At 47.1% G+C, this 26,269-nt stretch overlaps 1 protein-coding gene across 3 annotated transcripts in view; it reads right to left on the reverse strand.

Annotated features, from left to right (window-relative positions):
- Positions 1-14,463: 14,463 nt before the first annotated feature.
- MRAS (muscle RAS oncogene homolog) overlaps positions 14,464-26,269 on the reverse strand; it is a 49,470-nt gene continuing 37,664 nt past the window's right edge. For all 3 annotated transcript variants that reach the window (XM_004682165.2, XM_012724935.1, XM_012724936.1), the window contains 4 exons: positions 22,788-22,941; positions 21,365-21,464; positions 18,633-18,712; positions 14,464-17,560 (listed from right to left, as the gene is read on the reverse strand). In XM_004682165.2, coding sequence (XP_004682222.1) covers positions 17,461-17,560; positions 18,633-18,712; positions 21,365-21,464; positions 22,788-22,941 — 434 coding nt within the window. In that variant the 3' untranslated portion in view covers positions 14,464-17,460. The remainder of the gene's footprint in view (positions 17,561-18,632; positions 18,713-21,364; positions 21,465-22,787; positions 22,942-26,269) is intronic.

The raw sequence follows: 26,269 nt of genomic DNA on the forward strand, positions 1-26,269 counted from the left end.
TGTAATTAAGGCTAAAGTGGTTTTCTTTGTGTCTGCCTTCTTCTTCACAAGAGGAATTCTCTGCTACATCTTATGTCTGCAGTGCCTAGCACACAGATATGGGTAAGAGCATTTATAATTATTTGCCTGAGTTTAATTCTAGTAAAGCACTGACAGTGGGAACAATAAGCCTTGAGTGCTCTCCAATTCAGTTTCCTCACCTGTGAAAGGATGCTCATAGTAATACTTAAATCACAGGGTGGTTATGAGGATTAAGTAAGACACAATGTATATAAAGCTATTTATGCTGATCTGGAAGTTGTCAAGGAAGACTTTTGCTTTGTATTACTTTTTTTTTAAAGATATATTTATTTATTCATATAAAACTGGGGTACAAGCCAGAGGTGCAGGGACAATGAGAGGTTTCACCAGAAAGAGAGTGGGGAGCAGAACAGGCAGTTTGACTAAGTACACTGCTGAGAACAGCAGGCGGGTAAGAAGAGGTCTGCCATGCCATGTGGACCACATCTGGGGTGGGGATGAAACTTACACTGAAGTGGCTTTAGCTTCTTAGTGCTGTTCTTTAACCTGCTGCACCACCAGGAAAGGCCATTAGTATTATTTTTAACTGGTGTTAAGCTACACATGACATGGGTATTTATTATGTTAGAAACTTCAAGTGTACAGTTTGATAGTATTAAAAATATTTATGTTGTTATGTAATATCACCCTATCCATCTTCAGAACTCTTCATCTTGCAAAACTGACATTCTCATTAAACAATAACTTCCCATTGTTTGATGGTTTCTTAAAGTAATTAATTTTGGGACCAGTTCAAATAAGACAGGTTTCTCTGTAGTGACTTTTCCTTCCTCCATTTTCAAGTGGCTCCACTTATGTCAACTTTTCAAAAGTTCTATGACATAAAGTACATTCACATTGTTATGTAAATATCACCACCCATTTCCAGAACTTTTTCAATTGTGCTGATAGAAACTCAGCTGAATCTCTGCATCAATTAACACAGTTCCCTTTCTCCTATCCCCTCAGTCCCTAGTAGAGTCTTTCTACTTTCAGCCTCTATGAATTTGACTACTTTACATATCTCATATAATAAAACTTTGTCCTTTTGTGACTGGCTTAGCATAATGTCCTCAAAGTTCATCCATGTTGTAGCTTGTGTTAAAATTTCTTCCCTTTTTTGAGGCTGAATGATATCCCATTGTATATATGAACCACAGTTTGCTTATTCATTCATCCATTGATGGATACTGGGTTGCTTCCACATTCAGCTGTCGTTAATAATGTTGCTAAGAACATGAATGTACAAGTAGTTTTCTGAGATGATGCTTTTAATTTTTTGAGGTATATACCCAGAGGTGGAATTGCTGGATCTTATGGCAATTCTATTTTTAATCTTTTGAGGAACTGCTACACTGTTTTCCACAGTAGTTGTACTATTTTACATTCCCACCAATAATGCACAAAGTTTCCAATTTCTCTACCAACACTTTCTATTTTCTGTTTTTTTTTCCCTTATAGTAAATATCCTCATGGGTGTGAGGTGATAGCTCACTGTATTTTGACTTTCACTTCTTGATGACTAATAATGTTGGATATCATATACATTTGACTAGTAAGTTGTGGTTGATGTTATTATTAGGCACTCTAAAAACATCTGTTGATTTGTTTTGGAGGATGTAGGGCAGATAGTCTATGAGCCAGTCACTATTCTGAAAGTATATCTGGTATCTCCTCTGGAGTCACTCTGCTCATCCTTTCATAGCCACCCTCCATCTCTGAGTGTCTCCACCCTCAGAGCCCTGGCCTCTAGACTCAGGTACACATGCTTGCACAGGCCCCCACTATACTCCAGGTGTCCACAGTCAGCCATGCTCCCAAGCGCCTCCTGTATTAACACAATCAAGGCCACCGGTGATGACCACAGAGACTAATGGCATAAAAAGCCTGATTGATCCATCTACCTTGCAATGAATGACCTTTGCAGAAAATCATCCACATTCTTTCTGGGCTTTCAAATGTATTGCTGTAAGGTAGCATACAATGTTGTTGGTTAGCTTCCTTGGGCTTCTGTAACAAATTATCTTAAACCAGGTTAAGCAACACAATTCTGGAGGCTGTAACTCTGAAGTCAAATTAGTAACAGGATTGGTTCTTTCCAGAAGCTTTGGCAGTTAGTTCCAAGCCTCTCTCCCAGCTTCTAGAGTCTGTCTACAATCCTTGGCCTCCCTTCCGCACATCACTCCAGTCTCTACTGTCCTCCTTTGTCTCCTGATTTGTCTCCTTTTGTATAAGGCTATTAGACATTAGATGTAATGCCTCCCTAAAATCCCTAAAATCCAGGGGGATTTATGAGATCTTTAATTACATAATGCGAAGTCACATTTATAGGTAAATGAAATTAGAAATTAGGCATGTCTTTTTTGGGTTCAGCGCACTACACTTCTGTTAATGGAATCATGAAAACTAGGTTAAGGGTTTTTGAGAAACATACAAGTTTTCTTGTAATTAGAAAAACCGTTATTTCCGTCAGCTTCCAATATCGTTAGATGATACTGCCAATCTATTCAGACAGAAAAGAAATCTCTCTTTTCACTCTCAAGTTGTGTAGAGGTGTTTTGTATGGCAATGCTGAGTTTTCCTCTCTGGGCTGGAAAGAAGTGAACTAACTCCATACTTTGTGTCAGAAGCTTATGGTCTCTGAGATTCTGAGGTCCCCAAAGAACAAGTCTGCCCTCTCATTCCCCAGGGAACCACACAGCTCCCATCTCAGACCTGCCACTCCACCAGCACTGGGGCTCTCAACCTCCTCAGGGGCCAGGGCTGGTGAGCAGAATTTGCATCTCCTCCCCTTACTCCAGATCAGTGCCCCTCTTTGTCACATTGCAACCTCTCCTAGCCTCAGAGAAGAAAACAGCATGACTGTTGGAAACAAGATAGACATGCCAATCTGATCATATGTAAGTTGCCCATGACAAGTTGGTATTCTAGCTGCTAAGCAACTGTCATGAAAACATCACACATTTTCTTCAAGATAAACACCAAAAACCACAATAGTTCTGAGCCCCATCACATGGGAAAACACCTGTCACAACACATCAGTGACACACCACACAAGCCACCAACCACATCATTGAAAAATCACTCCAGACCCTTGGAAATGATCATCTAGATTCACTGGAGCTCTGGAGAGAGAGAGATTAGGCCATGATATTTGCAGAGAGGAACCCCATAACCCAGGAAGAGGTGGGAGCACAGGCCAGGGAATCTCAGGCTTCCCAGTACAGAGTAACCTGGAAGGCTTGTGGAGCAAGGGTGGTTGGGCCCCTTCCCAGAGTTTCTGATGCAGTAGTGCAAACTGGAGAGAGCTTGTATTTCTCACAAATTCCCAAGTAATGTGAAGCTGTTGTCTTAGGCCCACACCTTGAGAACCATAGGTCCAAAGTGGGACTGTAGATTCTGCCCTGTTAGTGAAATCTAGCTGTTTGCCAAGTGAACCGGTGAGAGACCAGAAGTCAGGGATTGGCATCTCCCAGAGAAGCAGAGGTAGGGCTGGGGTGGGGAGCTCTGTGAGAATCAAGTTGCTAAGCTCCCTTCTGAAACTTCTTCACAGCATGGTGAGCCTGAAGCTGATGGAACAATCAGTTTTTGAAAGACACTGACATTAGCCAGAAGGGTTTGGGTCTGGCTTTCTGTATGAAATGTTCAGGAGGAGCTATTCTGGCCTCTGGTAGGAACCCTCTAGAAAGTTTCATCAAAGACTTCCTCAAGGGTCTGGAGTGTGTGAACGCTTTAGGGTAGGCTAGTGAACTTGCCATGTGCCAGACTCTGGATACACAGGGAGATCAGTGAATTGGGTTCAGGTAGCCCTATGGGCAGGCAGTACCAGAGCGATGGGGAACAGTAGACAGGGTGGGTAGAGGACCCCTGGGTAAGCTTCAAGGGCGGCCCAACAAACTGAGGAGCCGGGAACCCAGCCATCTGCTCTGCAATGGCGCCACCTGCTGGACAAGAAACACTTGTCTCGCTTGTTACCCCGTTGCTGGTTAGAGGGAACCTCAATAGGGGATCATACCAAATGTTGCTGCTTCAATAGTCATGCTGGTGACGTTAAAACAGCACTATAACTGGACTATGGTGATGGCACAGGGTGATTTGGTGATGGGAAGACCACGGGGATTACAACTGAGATGAAAAAATGCACAAAATAATGTAAAAATAAACTATTATATAACAAAAATAGATAAGGAAAAAACAACAACAAACAGCACTATAAACTGCTGAGAACTTTCTGTGTGTATGCCAGACACTAAACTCTCTGAATGTATCGAACCACTTAATCCTTACAACAAACATGGAGGTTAAGTATTCACAGGAGTCCCCTTTTTCAGATGAGGGAATCCAGGCTCCAAGTTGGAATAGATAGAGCTGGAAAACTTCTCTGGTCACAGAGTCAGTGAGTGGTGTCTTCTGAGTCCCGCTGATGGACACAGGGTCCTGGCTTTCCCACTCAGGTCTGAGAGACCTCTGGAGATTACTTAAAATCTCTGAGACTCAGTTTTGTTTTCTTATTTAAGAGGTGTTCAATGTTGTTCAATGTTCTCATATGTATGCAAAGAGAAGGTGGTGAAGGCCCTGAGCACAGGCCGTGGCTGCTGTGAAAGCCAGGGGGTCATTCACACTTATGCCTTGTCAACAGTGCCCCTAGGATGACAGCTCCCTGGACAGTGGCACTTAAGCTCTTAGCCTTACAAAGATCGACAAGTTAGTCAATGAGTTCCTTCACTAATCTTTTGATACCATTCTCCCTACCCCTCACCTTCCCCCTGCCCCCCACTTCTGAAACATTTCCTTACAGAGTTGATATTAAGAAGAGAGAGGGGTTAATGCCATTTGAGCTTCAGACTGAGGAAACCTGGCCCTTACTGGACGGGAAGCAGCAGTCCAGGGATAGAGCACCCCTCACCATTTTACTCCACCCCCTGCACCCCCCAACAGTGCAGGATAAAGGGTACATCCCCTCCTTGGCTCCTACTTGGGCATGCTGCCTGGGTTGGGGGAAGGTGGAAATGTGGACATACAGTACCTGGGCTGGGAAGGGAAGGATCAGTTAAGTGGAGCAGGTCTTGACTCTCTGCTCTATCCTTAGGAAAACTCTTGCGACATGTCCCAAGCAGAGTAGTGGTTGAAAGGAGGAGGGGGCAGGGGGTTGTAGCCTTGTCCCCTCCTACCCAAACCCTGCCCCAACTCATAGTTCTGTCAGGGGAATTACCTGTGGAACTCTGTATTCAATGAAATGATTGTTCCAGCCACAGGCTGTAGGATGACAACAGGACATATTATTGAGTAAATTGTGCAAATGAATGCCCTGACATGAAGCTAAAACCTATTCTCCACCCAACTGCAGAACAAGTTTCCCATGAATTAAAGTTTAAATTAATAATAACTAACAATGATAAGCATATACTGCTTGCCAGTTAGAGCTTTCCATGAATTAGCTCATTAAGTCTCCACTATAAATAAGGTACGGACAATTCCATTTTATTTTTTATGAATTCAAATTATTTGCAAAAAAAGTATAAATATAAAGATATTACAAGGAAATAACATTTGAATAAAAAAAGACCCAGCTAGGGCTGCTCTGGTGGCCCTGGAGTTGAGTCTCAGTGCTATTACGGCCCCTCGCCTGCTGCACCCCTCAGTATGTGTACTTCAGTATGTCTGAAATTACTAGTCTGCTCCCCACTATGTATTGCAAATCATCTCATCTTTTCACTGCCCCCATGTTCTACACCCCCCCCAACTCTCCTATCGCCTCTCAAAATGGACCTTGTTAGCATCAAAGACAAAACCTACCAAGTAGGAAAATATAGCCTTGAATTTAAATTTTAAAAATATCTATGACGGGCCCTCCCTGGTGGCGCAGCGGGTTAAAGCACTGCACTGAGAAGCTAAAGCCACTTCCACACCGCATGAGTTCGATTCCCGCAATCCCCGGAGGTGACCACATGGTGTGGCAGACCTCTCCTGACCCGCCCGCTGCTCCCCTCAGCAGTGTGCTTCGTCGATCTGCCTGTTCTGCTCCCCACTCTGTCTCTGGTGAAGCCTTTCACCGACCCTGAGCCTCTAGCCTGTACCCCGGTTCTGTATGTACAAATAAATAAATCTTTAAAAAAAAAATATCTATGACTTGCCAGTAAGTCATAAATAAAAGTAAAAGAGAAATTACACACTGGGGAAAAATGTTGCAATACACATAGTTAGTAAACTTAAATACCAAAATATAAGAAAAGAGAAAATACACACGTAGTTAATAAGAAATAAAAATGACAAACTTAAAAAAATACAATCTCTCCCTAGTATGTAATTTCTCTTTTAATCTTAATTTATGATTTACTGGCAAGTCATTATAGACATTTTTTAAATTTAAATTCAAAGCAATATTTTTCTACTTGGTAGATTTTGTCTTTGGTGCCAGCAAAATGTTCAAAGACATGAAAATAGACAGAAATTGGGTGTCATTTTCTCATATTTCCACTAGTCATAAATTTCAAAAAAGATGATAACACTTAGGGATGTAGAAATGTAGGGATGTAACTTTTTATGCTGGGTCACAATCTTCACTGGTTACTGGGTATACTCTGTAATATGAGGTCATTTAATCATTTCCCAAGAATTGTTCATTTAGATCATTTCCAATTTTTGTCTTTTGTATGAATACAAAGATCATCATTTTTGGTTCTTGGATGACTTTTTTAGGAGAGGGTCCATGAGTGGGATTGTTAGAATGCAGGGCTGTAAGCCTCTGGACTCTGGATGCCAACTTACTTCCCATGAAGGTTGATTGTTATGATTGACAAGGAGAGCAGAGCTCAGGGTAGCTCTGGAACCAGGGGAGCAGAGAAGATGCAAAGTGCATGGAGTGTGGGGGCTGCCTTTGGGGGAGGGGTGTCACCCTTTCAGGTGAAGAATTTTGGGGCAGGAAAATGAGAACATAGGCAGGAATGACTGCTGTGGCCAGAGATGGGGCTACAAGCCGAGCCTTCCAAGGGAGAGTGGTGTTGAGGAGGTAGGGTCCCTGGGGCCGGTTGACCTCGACTGGGATACTAAGTCCACACTGACAGTCTGTGTGTGCAGGTGGATCACCCATCCCCACACCTTAAGTGAAGACACACAGAGCTTCATGATGCCACAGACTAAGTCCAAAAAGTTGTGGCTGGTATTACTATTAGGCACCCTAAGAGCATTTGTTGATTTGGTTTTGAGCTATTTGAGTGACATTTAAGTAGACATTCTATGAACCAGCCTACTCTGAAAGTATATCCACTTTAAACCCAACAAACAGCATAATAGCCTTAACAAGTACAATTATTATCATCAACCCAATTTGACAAATGAGGAAATCCAGGTATTGAGAGTTTGGGCAACTTGATTAAAGTTATCAGCCAGAAGTACAGCAGTGCTCTGCTCCCACCACCACCCCATGCAGCCTCTGTCCAACTATCTCAGAATCCCAGCATGCCAACCACAAGACAGAAGTCTGGATTTGTTGGGGGTGAGAGGGTAGGAGGGACAAACTGCTGTGTTGACAAAAAACAGGGCTCTTTCAGGCTGCCTTGAAGGGAGTAGGAACAAGGAAGCATCCCAGGGGGCCCTGACTATGGGGGACTCCCTGGGCTGGAGGCCAGAGGTGCTTAGACTGCACTTAAGCCTCCAGAGAGTCACCCACACTGCCAACTGCTGGCCGGCCTTGCTCAGAAGGAGGCTGGATGGAGAGAGGAAGCAGGCAGGACAGACAGGAGGTGGTGCCCAGAGGCCCAGGCAGAGGCTCTGGAGAATGACAGTGACCTACGTTTGAAATGCTGCTGCTGAGTCACCCAGGGGAAGCTGATCTGCATCCAGCCCACCAGGAAGGAGGGGATGTGGAAGGGTAGGGGATAATGGTGAACCAAGCACAGACTGTTAGAGGCAGTTTGGATCGGTGTGTGTTCAGGCTCAGTCACTCCCAGCTGCCCTGAGACCTCGTTTTCCCTTTCTGTAAAACAAGTATTGAATCACTGTTTGATTATCCTATTAACAGCTGAAACCATATTTCAGTACTTCATCCCAGGATTGTGGCAAAGAAAAGCAAACAGTTGAGGTGAGTACTCGGAGTACTCAGATGGGTATTTAGCTGACTGGAGCCTGATGCCAGAGGAGGAGTGGGCTTGGTGCAGGGCTTGGCATGGCACCGCATGAGGCCAATGGAGAGGCCTGAGAGCAGAGGGGCCATCCATGGGAACCCCCACCTTCTCAGCAAGGGATGGCTGCTGAGAGTGGATGCTCTTTGTGGAAACTGAGGTAGGGCTGAGTATCAGAGTAGCAAGGCTGTGAAGCAGATGATGTAAAGTTCACAGCTGGCCTCTGGGCTTCCATAGACCTAGGGTGGGGAACAGAGGACAGTCGTAGGAGCCTGACTTAGGTTTTACGGCTTAAAGGCCCCTGATGCTATGTGTGATAACCATTAACTCACTTAATAACATCGAGTTGAGTCACAGGGTAAGCGGAAGGCATCTAGGGTCAGAATAAACCTCAGAGGAATAAGGAAGCCTCCAGAGATAGGGGCAGCAAATTCCCAAGGAGCCTGACTAACCAGACAGTCCCTGGACTAAGGGCAGTGAAGGACTAACAAGACATTGCTGGACAAGGATGATTAAGGACTCTCAGATGAAGGCTGGGACACAGGCTTACTTCTGGGCACAGAGACATTAAAGCAGAGTGAGTGAGACCACAGAGAACTAACCAACCACAAAGAGACTGATGGGGCTTCAGCATAATTAGGGAAAGGAGATCTACACTCCCTGAGGCAAGACTCCACAGTGGCTCCCCTCCCTGGCCTGGTTCCTTGTTCTGGGAGTACCACTTTGTTTCTGTTCCTTTTGTGCTAAGTTTTTTCTTTCTGTAGACAAACTTGCCTCTTTCCACCTGCTTGCCTGAGCATCTGTAAAATTCCTGCTGTAACAGACCAGGTGTGAAATAATAATAATAATAATGAACAGCTATATACCAGAGACATTTTATGGGGGTGCAGTGGGGAATGGGATCAAAAACAGTGGGGGGAGGAAAATGCACTGGACTACGGTGATGGCACAAGGGTGATTTGGTGATGGGAAGCCCAAGGGGATTGCAACTGAGATGGAAAAATCCACAAAATGATATAAAAATAAACATATTCATAAAAAATAAACATATTCATTAATTTAAAAAATTCCTGTTACACCTTCATGAGACACCAACCCGTGGTGGTCTAGTGGCTGAACTCAGTGCTGCTACCACAGTCTGGGATCCATTCCTGGCTGGGAAACTAGGCCTGAAAACCTGAAATAACAGTAACAGAAGTCAGCTTTCTACTACCAAACATTCCCCTGGGCATAAACATGGAAGGGATGTGAATGAATAAGACATCATTGTAGATTTTGACTAGAAAATCTTAAACTATCAAGCCTCTCTGAGGAAGGCCCGGCTTTCAGGGAAAGAATCAACTCTGGTCAAGTGTTCGTTCACACACACACAGAGCCCTGGGAAACTGAGTTCCTGAGGAATTCAGACTCCTCCAGGCAGTTGTTTCTTTTACTCAATTACCAATGAAAAGCCATAATATTCAACAAACTAGAATAAAATGGAATGCTGCTAAACAGCCCAATCACCTGAAGAGCTTTAAAATATCTTCTGGCCCTCCCTGGTGGTGCAACAGGTACGTTGCAAGCTAGCAGCAGCCGCTTCAGTGCCAATTAGATCCCAGGACTGGAGGTGATCCACCTGCCTGCTGCTCCCCTCAGCAGTGTACTTCATCGATCAGCCTGTTCTGCTCCCCACTTTGTCTCTGGTGAATCTTCTCACTGCTCCTTAACCTCTGGCTTGTACCCCAGTTCTGTATGCATAAATAAATTTTTTAAAAAATAAAATGTCTTCCTACCTGGGTCCCAATCCAGTTGCACACAATTCTGGGGGCTGTGACCTGGCAATGAGATTCTTCCCCAAGCTCCCAGAATGATTCCGATACTGATGTCCAGCCCTCAGAGAGGTGCAAGTCTAGGTGGTCAGGAAGTCACATGCCTTTGCTACCTGCCACATGTCTCTCCTTGGCACCCTCCCCTCCCATCCCCCAGCTTCCAAGCCCAGTGGTGGGTTAATAAGTAGTCCAGGGCTGTTACAACATCCTGGATTTCCTTTGCCAGTTGTGGGACCCGAGTGACAAGTGGTGCTAACAATGGTGGGGAGAAGTGGGTGAATCATGTGTGGGTCACATACAGTCATGTGGGGGAACCAGGAGAAGGGTGCAGGCTCCCTCCCTCAGGATGTTGGGGTGAGCTCAGGGATGTGTCAACCAAGTGAAGAATTTTGTCTGAGTTTCTTAGAAGCGTAAATGGAGCTTTGTTCCTTTCATTTCCTCTTCCCACTCCCACTAGCACAAAACTACCAGAAAGATCTGAAGTCAGAAAAGGACATTCAAGGGGCAGGTTTATTTTTATACTGGGTAGTACCCAAAAGCACAATGAGAATCTAATAATATAAGATGGCCTCCCCAGAAGAATGTATATATACACACAATTTTCATATGGCTTTTGGCATGTGAAGGACAGACCAGCCACTGTCACCCATGGAGAAAAGGTCAACAACCTCTAAACAGGGGTCCTAGGTTAATCAGATGCAGGCAGGAGCAGGAAGGATCTGGGCAGCTTTGCCCAGAGAACCAGCTGCTGTCTTGCAGATGAGGAAAAAACAAGCTGTTTATTCTCACATGGAAGGAATTTTTATTTTTATCAACATGTATTAACTCAGTGTTCTCAAATTTCAGGGAGCATCAGAATTTCCTGGAGGGCTTGTTAAAACACAGATTACTGGGTCTCACCTCAGAATTTCTGACTCAGGAGACGTGAAACTGAGCCAGATAATTTGCATTTCTAACAAGTTCCCCGTTGAAGCCAAAGCTGCTGGTCTGGAACCAAAGTTTGAGACCCACTCATCCAATTATTTTACCTCAGTTCATCTTCCAGGCCCAGGTCTCATGACCGGCTAACAAGCTGGGTTTGAGCCAGAGTTAATGGTTGACCACATCCTTGCCAGGGTGCATATTCTGCTTGAAAGCAGCCATCAGCTCTTGGCTTTGTAAGAACTGTTTTTTTTTTTTTTTTAATACTTTTTTCTACGTTAGCATGATCGTGCTCTCTGACACCATGTTGGGACTCAGCAAAGTGAAGGCTGGGCAATGTGTGTATCTCCACCTTGCATAGAATAGCCCACTTTTAAGATCACATTAAAATCACAAAACCTTTTCTTGGTCTCAGTTCAGATGGCGTTCACTTGTTCTTTGCATTTGACATAGTGGTCCATATTTTGAGAAATAAAAACTAAAGTGTTTCAGATACAAAAAGGGAGCCCAATTGCCTTTATCTAAAAACTTCTATTAAGGGACACATAGGCCTGTGTTGGGAGACTTCTGGGCTTGCTGCTATGGCAGATAGAATCTTGCAGCTATAAAAGGCAGAGGGACAATTTTTTTAAAAGATTTATTTATGCATACATAACTGGGGTATAGGCTAGAGGTGTGGGGGCGGTGAGAGGCTTCACCTGAGACACAGGGGGGAGCAGAAGAGGCAGATCAACGAAGTACACTGCTGAGGGGAGCAGCGGGTGGGTCAGGAGAGGTCGGCCACACCATGTGGGTCACCTACCTCCGGGGCAGGGATCAAACTCATGCTGAATTGGCTTTAGCTTCTTAGTGCTGTGCTTTAACCCGCTGCACCACCAGGAAGAGCCCAGAGGGGCAATTTTTAATTGCTAAGCATAAAATGGTTGAGGTTTTTGCTGGTTGGAGGTGGTTGAACTAGGTTTTGTTGCTGAAACTGATGTTCTGGAACAGTGATACTCAAACTTCACTGCACACATAATCATCTGGGAACTTGTTTAAATGTCAGTGTTAAATAGGTTGAGAGGGGCCCAGACTCCGCATTTCCAGCAAGCTCCAGGTAATGCTGAAGCTCCCCTCCTCGGTGGATCTCATCTACTCAGAATAAGGTTTTATGAGACAATTCCCCACCTCTTAGCACACTCCCAGGTAAAGGGGGCCTTCTCAATGTGCAGATGTTGTTCACCCCCATCAGCTGTGAAGCCTTGTGGCACAGTGACAGAGTTTTAATGTCTCCATTGTCCTGACATGTGGCTCAATGAGTAAGTGCAGCCTGAAAGCTTGAGCATGTCTAAGTTCCCTTCTCTTGTGAACAATGAACATTAGCCCATTGTTAGGTGTTCGGTGGCATAGTCCCCTCTGACATGCCTCAAAAGTGAGATGGGGCAGAGGCTTGTACAGAGGGGAGGTGCTATTTCAACTTGCATTTAACAAAAGTTGTGCTAAGAGTGAAGCGCAGGAGGATGAGTGAAAGGCCAGAATAATGGCAGCTGGGATTAGAAGGGGGGGGTGTATAAGAAGTGGGTGGTTATGGATATACTTTGCAGGCAGAGTCAGTGGGATTTGCTGACCGATTGGATATAGGTATGAAAGAGGAGTTAAGGACCATTCCAAGGCTTTTGACCTGAACGGCTGGAATCATGCAGCTGACAGCAGCTGTGCTGGGGAGGGCTGTGGGTGAAGCAGGCATGGAGGGGAAGACCGGGGATGTGGTTTTGGACATAGTAACTCTGAGACATTCTGTTAGACATCCATGTGGAGATGTGAAGGAAGCAGCTGGGTATGAGAGTTTCAAGCTGGAGTCAGCAGCACATTAAAGACATCTAAATCTCCAGACTGGATGAGATCACCAGGAAAGGGAGTTTAGGGAGTTAAAGAGGATCAAGGTTCTGAGTGCTCCAGTTACAAGCTAGTTGGAAGATAGGAGGGTGGGGGGGGGGCAGCAGCAAGGGAGTGACAGAGTGGAAGGAGGAAAATCATGAGGTGGCACATGTCAGACACAACTAACAAAGAGGGAGTGGCTGAGTGTACTCATGATGCAATGAATGTGAGAAGACTGAGAACGTTGAATTCAGCAAGACAGAAGCTACTGCAGACCTTGAGGAGGGTGGTGGTAGTACAGGGATGGGTGGATGCTTATTTGGAACAGTTTAAAGAGAAAGAAGCAAGAGGAATTTATGACAGTGAGTACAGGTTACACTTTTAAGATGGTTACCTAGAGAGGAAGCAATGAAGCAATGGCATCTGGCAAAAGAAATGGTCAAAGGAAAGTTTTGTTCGTGTTTTTAGATGGGAAAGACCCTGGAGAGAGAGAACTACTTAGGCAGGAGAGGGGTGGGGTTGCAGGATGTGTCCTTGTGACTAAGAGAAGGGAATGGCTTTAGCCAGGAGCAGGGGTGGCTCATGTGGGGGAGTCAAGAAAGAAGAGAAAGTGGGTGCAATCCAGGTGGGTGGCTAGAGGCCATGGAGTGAGTTTGGAAGGAAAAGTACATCTGATTCAACCTTCTCAATGGAAGAGGGTGCACTGGTGGAGGGTGAGAGATTTGACACACAAGTTGGAAGAGGCAAGAGGAGGCTCTCCCCTATAAGAGCGAGCAAAGCTCTGCCTATACCTTGGGGCCAGTTGCTCGATATCCCCGTTGGTCCCACTCTCTCCAGAATGTAGACAAATCTACTTTATGCCACTTTGGTAATTGGTAAGAATAGTCCCAGGAAAGTAATACAGGACTAAAGGAGTACTGATTATGAGAAATCTTTTGCTCTGGTTTATCACTAACACCCAGCCTGATGCCTGACATGGAGTAGGGCCCAATAAACATTTGTGGAATGAATGAATGGCCAGGTGGCCAGGTCTTTCCTCTATAGTCTGCATCTGACCTTCTCTGCCACCAGCCTAGAGAATGTGAGAAGCAACTCTACCTTCCAAGTTTTCATGTTTCAACTGTTATCACCCTAAGAAATACTGAGAGAGACTTGATCTTTAGTCTCTGGATAAAGGACACAGAGAGGCTCAGCTTGTTCAGCCTCTGGTACCCACCAGATTCCACTAACAGAAAAATAAAATCACCTTGTGTAACAGGATGGGAGCATGGGGCAGTGCGCACAAAAAGCAGCATCCGACCATCCTACAGGGGCCTTTACAAAGAGCATGTTTCTGATCTCCTTGCCATGCTCCCCCACACTTACCCTCAGCCCTCAGTCCACTGAAGAGGCAGTGCTACCATCTGACTCACATGCAGGAGAGCTGGAGGCCGAAGAAGGCAACCTGTGCAAAGGTACATGGAGGTGGAAAGCAGAGTCCAAACCCAGGTCTGCCCTGCATCCAGGGCTGAGTCTCAATGCTGTGCCAGCCTGGCTCCATCCTCTGGCTTCGAGCAGGAAGAAGAACCCGTCATGGCCACCAGGGGGCTGCCCCTTCCTTTAGGTTTGGTCCCTCACAGAGGGGTGATCTGGGCAACTTAACAATGTTCTGGGCAAAACTTTGGGAACATTTGAAAGAGGGGAAATAAGACAGAAAGCGTTCCTGTTCTTTATTAATGAGTTGAGATACACAAAAAATAAAAAGTTACATAAATGGCTCAAGCATCATTGACATTTTCGGGCTTCACTCTCATGTCACGACAATGACCACCTGTTAATACTGTGTAACAGAAGCAGAAGCTGTGTGCTCACAGGTGCTCCAGAATTCAAGTATCTTTCATCCACCTCCACCCGGCCTGGAGTTTCCAGTGAGTGGCTAACGAGTGTGTCTGTGCTCCAGATTTACCACCATGTGTCTGTGAGACCTATGACTTAGAGCTGCCGTGTGTTAATGGGTCACATCTCCTAGTAGAGTGAGACCAGCCACGGTGGGCCAACCAGGCACTCTCCACAGCAAGTGCCCCAGGAAGACAGGGGAAAGGTAATAAACCACCCAGGTGTCCAGGTGTGGCACAGGGGAAGTCAGGGGCCCTCCAAGAGGGACACAGAACTTTTGAAAGGAATCTGAGAGCACACAGTGGCAAAGGCATAAGTTAAGGAGACTTCAAGAAGAGTGTGCCCAGGGGATGTGATGGTAACACTCACTACTCAGGAGTCTGGGAGTCCAATGGGATCCCAAGATGTCACCAGAGATTCACATCTCCATGGGCTCCTCAGTCACGGAGTAGCATGGCCAAATGGTTTCCCTGACCATGGCAGAGTATACTGGGACACCCCAGTACGTGCCATTCTGGCTACCTGGGAGCTGCCACAGCCACTCTAAACACAAAGAATAGTCTTTTGATGGTGTTATTTACTCATCTCACTTAAGGTGCAGATGAGGTCATGCGTGATTAAGGCTGACCATTGGCTCAGCAACATAAGATGAAGATCATCTTTCGCTGGTTTTGCCCTGGGGCACTGTGGAGACAGCCATGGCTGAGTGTGTGACAGACACCTGGAAGGTGGGGTCAGTGCTGGAGGCCAGAACTGGCCAGAACCCTTTCTTCTGGTTACTTTCATTGCTAAGGGTTTCATTTTGGGTCAAGTGATCTGCTTCCAACAAAACTCCCTACTCAGGGCTGTCAGGGGAGTACAGTCTTCATGGTGGGCAGAGGTTGCAGTTTTCCTCACCAGACACTACCCTGTGTGCAGCGCTCCTTGCCACCACTCCCTTGGTGCAAAGCTTCTTCATCCTTACTTCTTCCCGTCTGTCTCATCTCCAGTTTGCAGCTGCCACCAAGCGGCACCAGGGCTGCTGTGGATATGGCGTGGAGGAGCATAGAGGTTGGAAAGGGCCTTGTCCTATTAGGGTTTAGCTCTGAGTGCCTCATCTGGAATGTTCTTTGTTAACCTTCCTTTTAGGGTCAGCTAGAAAGGGCTATTCAGATAAAAAGAGAGGTCTGATTTCTAACTAACCAAAGTTCCAATAGTTTCACTCTGTAGCAGAACCACTCTTTGATCAGGCCTTGGATTATTATGATCTTTCAAAACTGGGGAAGAATCCATGCCCAGCTGGGGACTCACTCTCTCCAGACTTCTTTCTCCAAACAGTAGGCAGGACACCTGCTAGGGATGCTTTAGTTTGCCTAATAAGCTGATTGAAACAGATGTAAAATAAGGTCATGAGCCATGCTGCTTCATCTTTTGACCTCAGCGAGACAATGAGTTCCTGCTGTCCCTCTGTCCCCACCCTGGCCAGAAAATTCCAGTCTTTGGCTCACACCAGCAACACCTGAGAAGTGGGCATCATTAGGGCATTGGAAGACTGTCCCGGTGCAGAAACAGCTGATTGGAAGTGATGTCATCACCACCAACCTTCCTTTCTGCCTCTGATCAAACATCATAGTTAAGATCTAAGAGATTAACAAAAGTGTGTGCTGGGAAGGAAGCTACTACTAAGTCTGCAGATACTTACAGGGCTTTGCTCAGGTGCTGGGTTTAAGAAATGGCAGTAGGTTAATTCAAAGGGAATATGACTTCAGGTGTTGGTGTCATTTCAATAAGAACAGTATTGGATCATTTTGGTTAAGATTTAGCACTTGCTAGTTTTCTGGATGGTGTCCACATGAGCATAGTTGATGTGAAGAAATGTACATGCCCATGTCAGTGTGTCTGTATCAGGCAGCACAGGCCATGTGAGAGAGCAGAGAGGGACAAACAGACCTGAGAAAGCCTTTTCTAAGGCCAGAAAGAACACCAAACTTAACCCACGTTGTCTGACAAATGAACTCTTCTGCAACCAATCAGCTTATTTAACATTTCCAGAAAACCCCTATTGGAAGTAACATTCTCACACCAGCTTCTCCCCTCAGCAAAATAAAATTCTGTTTCCTGCCACCTGCGTCCTCAGCCATAGTAAAAGCCTTTGGGTAGACCATACCTCCTTGCTTCTCTCTAGCTGTCAGGCCAAGACTAGGGCCTGTGTCCTGAGGTCTCTAACTACAGGTCCCACTGACCTCACCTCTTAGTCACTACACTTTCAGACTGAGCTGAGTTTTGGCACTGCTGGGAAATCTCAGTTAAAACAACAATAGTCCAGATACATTACAGCGAGGTCTACTGAAGAGGTGAAACTTCACCAGGTAGTGGGCACAGACTCCTTTAATAAAATAATAACCACTAAAATAATTTAAAAACCTACAAAAGACACCCAAGCTCAGACACTGTGGACTGGGGGAGGAGGAGTGGGACTTGTTCATGGCTTATTTTGTACCTCATGGACTGGCAATTCCACAACAAACCAAAATACTACGTAGTTCAAATAAACAATGCAGCCACCAAGAGAGGAACCCGGTAGAATCTAACAAAGGGTCTGGATGCTGCTTCAGTTCACCTGTCACTTCCTTGTCCTGTAAGAAGCAGGAAAGCTGGTGCCCTCTGGACAAAGCCAGGCCCCATCTCCCCCTTGCCTGCCCTCCCTCCCTTTCCCCCTCCCTGTGCCAAGTCCTCAGGCCAGGGGTCATGGTTAGAAACGGTTTTCAGTGCGGTTAGGCAGTAGAGGGGCCCAGGGACTGGCCAGTTTGGTCACTGCGCCCAGGGCCTCAGGCTTGTCACAAAATCACACACTGCAGTTTGTGGGTACCAGTGGCCCGGTCTCCCCGCCATTTGGTTTTCTTCTTCTTCTTCTGGCTTTTTTCCGGAATCTGTTGCCTTTGGAGACGATGTAAGAAAAACAAAGTCAGCAAGGGTTCTGCTCCTCCTGGCCCTGACGCCACGCTGTGGCTGCCTTTATTGAAATCATATGCTACGTTATGGGTTATAAAGTGCTGACCTCTGTTTCTGGTTTGCATATTTTAAATAAAATGACAGGTTAACTGTGTACACAAGCTTTTACGTGTTGCCTGTTAATTTTTCCTATGTCTAAAACCTGCCCATGGAACCACAGGCCCATAACTAAGACACTACCACTTTCTGGTAGCATATCCCAGTGACGACAAAATGGCCAAAGGAAAATTGTTTCAAGGGTGCAGAATTGCCAGCTAAACCTGAGACGACGGCTGCAATAACACAGTCCATGCTGGGAAATGACAAAGAGGTGAGGCCATTCAGTGTGTCCACGTGTGCCTGAGAGGCTGGGGTGGCTGGTCAGGAAGAACTCCATTGGAGTTCTCTGATCTCATACTAAACGGCAGCCTGAGAGCTCACCAGCATAAGACAACATCCTAAATGCATGGTCTTTGAGACCCATCATTCAGGATGTTCTCTGTGTTGAAGATTTTGGAACTGGGGCAGCCGGTTGCCAGGGAACCAGCCTGGAGGCTGCTTCAGTCATCAAAGCTGGGGGCAATTAAGGTTTAGGCCCTGAGTGTGCAAAGGAATGTGCAAGACACTGTTATTAGGATTTCTCACAAAGTTTAGAGACTGACAGTGTGTGTGGTCTGGGAAGGAGACATGGTGAGCACCTCTGAAGCTTGAGCCTGGGAAGCAGGCAAAATGTGCTCTGGTACCAGCATAGAGAAGAGGACCTGTTTGTCACTGCACTGACAGCTTCTGTGTTGCAGAACATGAAGGGTATGATGGGGGGCCTGAGTGGCAGGGGAGGCCAGAGGTGGTGGCCATAGGCAGGCACTTCACCCAGAAGTGGCAGGGAGAGAAATGGATGGAGGTAGAAGAAACCCAAGACAGGCCCAGAGTCGTGCAGTCTTGGCCTCGGAGCAAGTAGCTGGCCTGGTGTCTGCCATCACAGGTGGAGGCCAGTGTGCAGGGAATGTGTAGTGCTCACCTGATTACTCTAACCAGGTCGTGGAAGGCTTTGTCGACATTGAGAGGGGGATCCTTGGCACTGGTTTCTATGTACGGAATCTGCAAGACAAAGTCCACCTTGGTAAGAGAGCACTGAGGTCCATCGAGCCCCCTTCCCTAAGATGCAAGTTCTCAGTAGGTTCTGAGAACCACCGGCTTGAAGGCCCCACAGAAGGCCAGGATCCAGCAACCTCAATCCTCCTTGGCAGCTGCTCGCTCTTTAAGGTTGGAAAGTTTAACAAACAGCTTTTGCAATTCCCTCTTGTTCTCTAGCCACTGAGATATTTAATAGCCCCCTAAAAATAGAATAAAAATGATCTTTTTATAGACTACAGACTTGATCTTAAGACTAAGGACTGTTCCATTTATCAAACTAAAACATCATATTAAAACATGTTCTGATTCTGTTCATTTTGCTTTCTGAGGCTTATTTCTCTGCCTTGGGTTGCAGGAAGGCTCTGTCCCTCTTTGTACCTTCCAAGGGGGACTCCAGACTGGGAGGAGCATGGTGGGGGACATGAGGCTAGGCTGAGCCAGGGACAGGGCCCCTACCCTGGTGACCCCTGGCCAGTCCATGCCCCCAACCAGAACCAAGTCTGCCCAGCCAGTTCCTGTTTAATCTCCCAGAGCCCAAGACCTCAGCCTTGTTTAGAGGCTGTACTTGTAATGCGAAGGGCTTACTGTCCAACTGAAACACTGGCCGGTAGGATGGGGTGTGAGGCCATGTCTACACCACACCAAGCTTCGGGCTAGCACAGGAGAACAAAGGTTCCGTGATGTTGGGACAGCCCTGAGCATGGGCTGTCTTCTCCTACAACAGTGACCCCACTAAGACAGAAAGGGCAAGCCCCTCTCTGTCTGGAGACTGGAGAGGTTCACACCACCCATGTAGAACTCCCTAGGTGAGATGGGTTACAAGCTGTTTGTGATGAGACTGAACAACTTCAATTTCCATAGCATGTCACTAATTACAAGGTTAATTTTGTTGTAATACCTTGGAAAAGGAAAGCACAGTGTAGAAAACGAAGATGATTAACACTTTTAAATGCATGGGGGGATGGGTTATAGTGTAAGTTGTTATTTTAGAGGAGCATGTTATAAACCTAGGCCCAGGACACATCATTGTCTTCCATCAATTCTCATTGTGGGACATCAGGTATTCCCCTGGTGGCTTCAAGCAGAGGTCTCGCAGTTGGTCTCTGACTCCAACAAAAAGGACCAAGCACAGGAAACTGAAATATTCAACAACTATGTGAGCCTCTGATCACAAGGGAGTAAAATGCTGTCAATGGAGGTTGTTCTGTTGTCGGCTGTCCCACTGCGGTGGGCTGTCTGGCCACGCAGCATCCCACAGAGAATCAAGATTTGAAGGCTCATTTTCTACTCCCTGCTTGGCATCCCCCACACGGGTAGGGGTGCTGGATCAGTTTGGGTACCTCTTCCAGGTACAACAGTCAGCTGACAGTCTCACAGACCCTGTAAGGTCAGGCCAGAGTCCTTACGTGGGATGGCCAGGAGAAGGTTTACCTCAACCTGCACCTGGCTTCTGGCAGGAGCCCCGGCCGAACCTCTTGCTCCCCAATCCAGACCACTATCTACACTGGCTGCCAGAGAGGTGCTCGGCCACGTATCAGGGCAGGTCACTTATCATCAAAACCCTACGATGTTTTCCTCTTTTTCTGTGTAAAAGTCCACAAGAGGTTAAACTTGGAGGCCTCTGTGCCCCCACCCCTTGCTTTTCATCCCTCCTACTTCTGCTGCACCTTTACCTCAAACTCATTTTTACTTGTTATTCCCTGACTTCCAACAAGTCCTCACTGACAGGTACCCTTCCCAGAAAGGCTCTCCCTGACCACTCTGGAAAGGCGTCTCCCTCCACTCCACACTCCCCACCCTCTGCCCTGAGGTACATTCTTTCATTGCACATGTCACCTTCTGACAGACAAACTTGAATTTGCTCTGTTGCCTACCTCCTGTTCCTGGAAGTGAGCAGCATGAGGCAAGAGGTTTGCCTCCTAGGACCTAAGACTTTGGAAGAATATGTGAGTGAACATGGAAGGCAGAAGTCACTAGAAGTCAGCCCCTTTCTCTACTTCCAGAACTGGGCCCACCCAGCAGGCAGGCAGGGTGGATGTCACCACAATGGACCAGTGAGGCCAGCAGCATGGGCTGGGCCAACATGGGGGAGAAGAGGGAAGAAGCCCACAGACCGCACCCAGCACCATCTAGAGGGCAAAAGGGAACTGAAAACAGCAAAACTGATATCGCTTTATGGCCTAGACAAACCTCAGTTTGACCACTTGTAAGACAGGGACAATTACAGTGACCATATGTAGTGGAGTAAGTGCTCCCAGCAAAATGTAGCACACAGCTGGTCCCGTGATCCTGAGGACAGTCAGGTGTCTGGCTCAGAGGGGGAGACAGAAGCCACTCTGCTCAGTCCAGCAACTGGGGGTAGGCAGCAGGAGGTGGCCTGAAGGCCTTGGCTGACAGGCGCTGTGAAGGAACTGGGTCTCCACAGCAGAGCCCCCCAGTCTATTATCTTGTTTCACAGGAGATCTCATAAGCCCCACCAGGCCTCTGTGAATCTAGCCCACCACTTGGGAGCTCTGGGTACTCCTATTTCATAGACTGAGATTGCAGGGGTGATGGGGCATCACCCCCTGACTCCCTATTCCACTACCACCCCCGCCCCCAAACAAACAAACCTACATTGTGTTTGGTTGCCATTTCTTTTCCTTGCTCCCTGTTGATTTTCCTCAAATGCATCAGATCGACCTTGTTAGCCACAAGGATCATCGGGAATGACTCCCTAGAAATAAAGAAACAGCAGTCAGTGAGGTTTCGCTGTCCTCCACACCTGGCTAATGGTGTGCAGCTGTATGTCAGGCAGAGCACAGCCCACGGAGCCTCTGCAGTCAGCCCGGTTGACTTAAGAGTCTGTTCTCCCCAGAAAGGGGCTGGGGTGGGGCCATCTGGTTGTCTGGACGTGAAGCCACAGGCTTGTTGCAGCTGATCAGGGGTCCTCAGTAGCTCCTTGCCCTGTACTGTCAGTGAAGGCACTGGGGGGCTTCTGGGCCAGGGACTGGGTTCCCAGAGCTGCTTCTGTCCACTCCCCAACACCCTAATTACCAATCACACAGGGTTGCTGTGGCCATGAGCCCTGATACCTGAGGAGCATCAGGACCAGGGTAGGGCACACAGCTGGCACAATGGTAGCTGCCAATCAGGACAGCTCCCAGGTGAAGAAGGCGGGAGCAAGAGGCATGTTTGCCTTAAAGAACCCACCTACATATGTGCACATTGGTGATCAAAAGTGAACAGAATGTCAGCCTCACAGCGTGTTTGGTAGAACTGGGTATTTTCCTTAAATGCATAATTTGACAGCTGTATTTATTTGACTAGAGAGAAGATTGAATATTTTCCCATATCTGAGCCATTGCTAGAATTGGCTTGACCTGCATTTATCTTCAGCTGTGTGTGTGTGTGTGTGCGTGTGTGTGTGTGAGTTGTATATCCCTTTACCTAGTAATGTTATTGACACTGCCTTTGGAATTGGTGTTAACTGATTTCTCTATATTTACTGAGATTTCTTCAAAGTAGGCTGTTTTCCTATTCGTTATCCTTTTACTTTCTTAACATTGACTCTTTAAGGTCCAGTTAACTGAAAAGACCAGTTGGTCTTCAAACAGACTCCAACTTATCTAACCACTTCACATAATGCCAAAAAAAGAAAAATTAAAAAACCCTTTAATTAGGAGCATCTGAATCTCAATGTCAACACTGAATTAATTGTAATATATACTAGAGAGAAAAATTCACTTTTTCTTTAAATGTAATTAAATGTGGTTAACTTGAAGTTGAGTAACAGAGATATTACTTATGATTCCCTGATTTGTCAGTGGGGAGTTTATGGGCACCGGTGCAGAGGGAGACTGCACCCCTGGAGGTCTGAAAACAATTTGGCCAATGGCAAGAACTAGGGCAGGTGTCGGAGGAGCCAGTCTGGCTTCATTTCTCTGTGCCTCAGTTTTCACCTGAAAATCTGAGCACAAGAGACACAGAGAGAGACAGAAACAGAGAGAGAGCAGTCGTAGTCTGCTGTGAGCCTGGGGGTGCCCCCAGCTGTGCTCACCTGTCTTTGACCCGCAGGATAAGCTGGTGGAAGCGGTCCACGTGCTCGAAGCTGGCCTTGTCCGTGACGGAGTAGACGATGAGGAAGCCGTCCCCCGTGCGCATGTACTGCTCCCGCATGGCGCTGAACTCTTCCTGCCCAGCAGTGTCTAGAACTGGGGTGGGATGAGGCCACCCCGGGGCTGTCAGCATCTACCCTGGAGTCCCTGCAACCTGCAGACCGCATGCTGCAGCTACTACCCGCCCCCCCCCCACCCCTGAAGGCTGCACTAGCTCCCTGAGCGGAGAGCCGCAATCTCAGGGGAGCCTCGGACACCCCAAAGTGGGATGCTCTAACTGACTCGTTAGGGAACACACTTCCCAAACCCTGACGCACCCTGGGTCTTAATTCTCAGTCCACAGAAAAGTCTTCTAGCCAGTGACCCACTTGCAATATAGTCCCCCTGGGGAGTGCCCAGACTGGGCTTGGATCCTGCTGCAGCCCTCACAGTGAATTTTTGGGGAGGTACCTGAGGCTCTGAGTCCTTATCTCCTCCTCTGTAAAACAGAAAACAATCCTCTCCCTGAAGCGCTGGGGAGGAGAATCCCACGGCCTGTGTGGGTACCATGAGGAGGCCATCCCCATCAGGAAGGCTCTTAGCCCCTGTGTGGACAGACACCATGGAGGTCATGCGAAAGGAGTGGTCCTCAAGAGCCAGAGTCACTCTCCACCAGGGGAGAACTGCACCAGGGTTGGCTGAAGGGGAAGGAAAGGGGACCGGGGAAAGCATGGTTCAGCAAAAGTTCTTCCCCCAACCCAACCACGAGCTCTCACAACCCCCACCCACAGTCCCCTGAAACCTACTCATTCAGCTTGCTTCCTGCTGAGATAAAATGCTCACCCCTGCTACAAAGGTCACAAAATTGGGGGAGGGGGGCTCCATTTAGTTCAAGTCCAATACCTCCCAGCCTCCACAGAAGTCCTACAAGGACCATGGAACCTGAACTGATCAGTGGCTGGCAAGACCCTTCTCACTGCCTGGCCTCTCCCACTTTCCCAGCCCACTCTGCTCTCCCACCAGACCTGCCTTTCCCTCTCCTTGGAGGTGGAGGGCAGAGTTGGGAGTCAGATCACTAGGCTGATCCTGGCTTCTCATTCCCTGAGTATGATACTGGGCAAGCTCACTTTTCTAAGCTTCCACAAATGGGGAGAGTCAGAGTTGTTTTAAGTCAATATGCGAAGGTCCTGAGAGCTGTGCCCACACAGGAACATCTGCTGTGAGCTTGGGGCATTGTCTCTGAGCTGGGCAAGGAACTCCTTCCCCCAACTACCCCTTCTCTCTTCAACCCCTGCTTGGAGAGATGAGTCACCCACAATGTTTTGCTGGCTGAGGCCCCAGGGTTCTGCCACCCTCGCAGACCCTTTAGCACACCCTTCTTGCTGCACCTTTAGTTGGGCCCCAGCTGGACTGTCAGCCCCAGAAGTGGGGACCTTGTCTGAATGAATGACCCATGTAATTGGGGCCTGGCATAAACAATCTTCAAAGAATAGTTGAATGAATAAATGAATGTGAAGTCTCTTGAGTTTTGTTCATTCATTCATTTAAGAAATATTTGAGGGCTGGCTGGTGAGTCAGTGTTCTAGGCCTACAGAGACGTGGTTAAAAGAGCCAACATCCGGCCCTCCCTGGTGGCGCAGCGGGTTAAAGCACTGCACTGAGAAGCAAAAGCCACTTCCGCATGAGTTCGATTCCTGCCTGCCCTGGAGGTGACTACATGGCGTGGCAGACCTCTCCTGGCCCGCCCGCTGCTCCCCTCAGCAGTGTACTTCGTAGATCTGCCTGTTCTGCTCCCCACTCTGTCTCTGGTGAAGCCTCTCACTGCCCCTGAGCCTCTGGCCTGTACCCCAGTTCTGTATGTATAAATAAAATAAATCTTTAAAAAAAAAAAAAAGAGCCAACATCCATGCTCTCCTGGAACTTATGACCTAGGATACAGACAGGTAAACAAATAAGTTGATAATATGATTTCCAGTGGAAGTGAGTATATACTATGAAGAATAATATAGCCAAATGATGAGCAGCATCATTTTGGATAGGGAAAGAAGTTGTATCTCAGGAGCTATTTAAACAGTGACTAAATGATAAGGGAGAGAGCCATGTGGTGGAGAGGAAGCACATTCCAGGCAAAGGGAACATAGTGGTGGTATGGCATGCTGGCCTCATGTCCTGGGGGAGCAGACTGACATGGAAGTGGAAGATGGAGAGGAGGCAGGGGTAGGCGGGGTGGGGGAGAGGTATAGGTGGGAGGGAGGGTTCTGCACTAGGTAAGACAAAGTAAGATGGGGATCACTGGGGAGTTTAGCCAAGAGTGACATGAGCTGGAGGACACTGGAAAAATTTACTTTGGTTGCTGGGAAGACCAAGAGTGAAAACAAAGGGACTAAGTTAGGAGATGAATGCAATAACCCAGGCAAGACAAGACAGAGGGTTGGAACAAGGGTGGGTCCTGGGGGTGGGTGCTGTGAGAAGCAACCAGAACCAGGCTACTTGCTAAGACAGAGCCAACAGGAACAATACTTTCTGGAGGAAAACGTGGACCCATGAGAGATGAGAGAGAATGATACTGAGGACAATGGCTGTTTGGGGCTGGGCTGAATGGTAAAGAGAGGAAGAGAAAGCTGGCTGAAAGCCAAGGTTTTGGGGGCTCAGTTTCTGACAGAGGCTTCAGAATGTCTAAGACATCTATGTGGGAAGGGACTTCAAGAAGGCATTCAGAGACTTAAGCAAGGAAGTTTCTTTGGTGGGGGTTGGGGGGCGTTGGGAGACACAGATGAGAAAGCTGTTCAATGTGGGGTGGCAAAAGCCATAGTGTTAACCTTATGTTTCTGGGGCAGGTACCTTAGATAGCGCCTGAGAGAGTGATACTGTCCACAAGGCTTGTCATCCCTGCACATCCCTCCAAGCTACTCAGCGTGTCAGGGGGCAAGGCATGGCGAACACAGGGGCAGCTGCTGGCTATTCCCAAGGGCCTCAGTCTCCTCCTGTGTGAAACGAGGGGCATGACTCTTGAACCTTCAGGTCCTTTTTGTTTTGACAGCCTAGAATTACTGTATCTGTACATAAAATGAATGGGCTAAGAAAACTGAATCTCCAGCTGAAGACCATGAGGGGACAAAAGCAACTTCTGCAGTGTTTCCCAGGGAGGGGTAGGAAGACTAGCTTCACCTGGAGTGGGTGGGTGGAGCCTTGTTTCCCTGCCCCCCCTCCAAATAAATCCTACTCAAAACTGCAATCACAAATGGATGAAATGGCATGGATTTGGCTGGGGATGTGGAGGCCAGAATGGAACAGCAGAAAACATTAAGGTAGTGTTGTACATAGTAGTCACGGATTTTGAGGGTGTCTATTACCCAAACAAAAACTAGACCTCAAAGATATTTTAAATTATAATCATTCAGGGCAAAGATAAATAGATGGGACTATATCAAGTTAAAGAGCTTCT

The sequence above is a fragment of the Condylura cristata genome, unplaced genomic scaffold, assembly GCF_000260355.1.
Source record: "Condylura cristata isolate star-nosed mole 26May11 unplaced genomic scaffold, ConCri1.0 scaffold00014, whole genome shotgun sequence".
NCBI classification, from domain to species: Eukaryota; Metazoa; Chordata; class Mammalia; order Eulipotyphla; family Talpidae; genus Condylura; species Condylura cristata.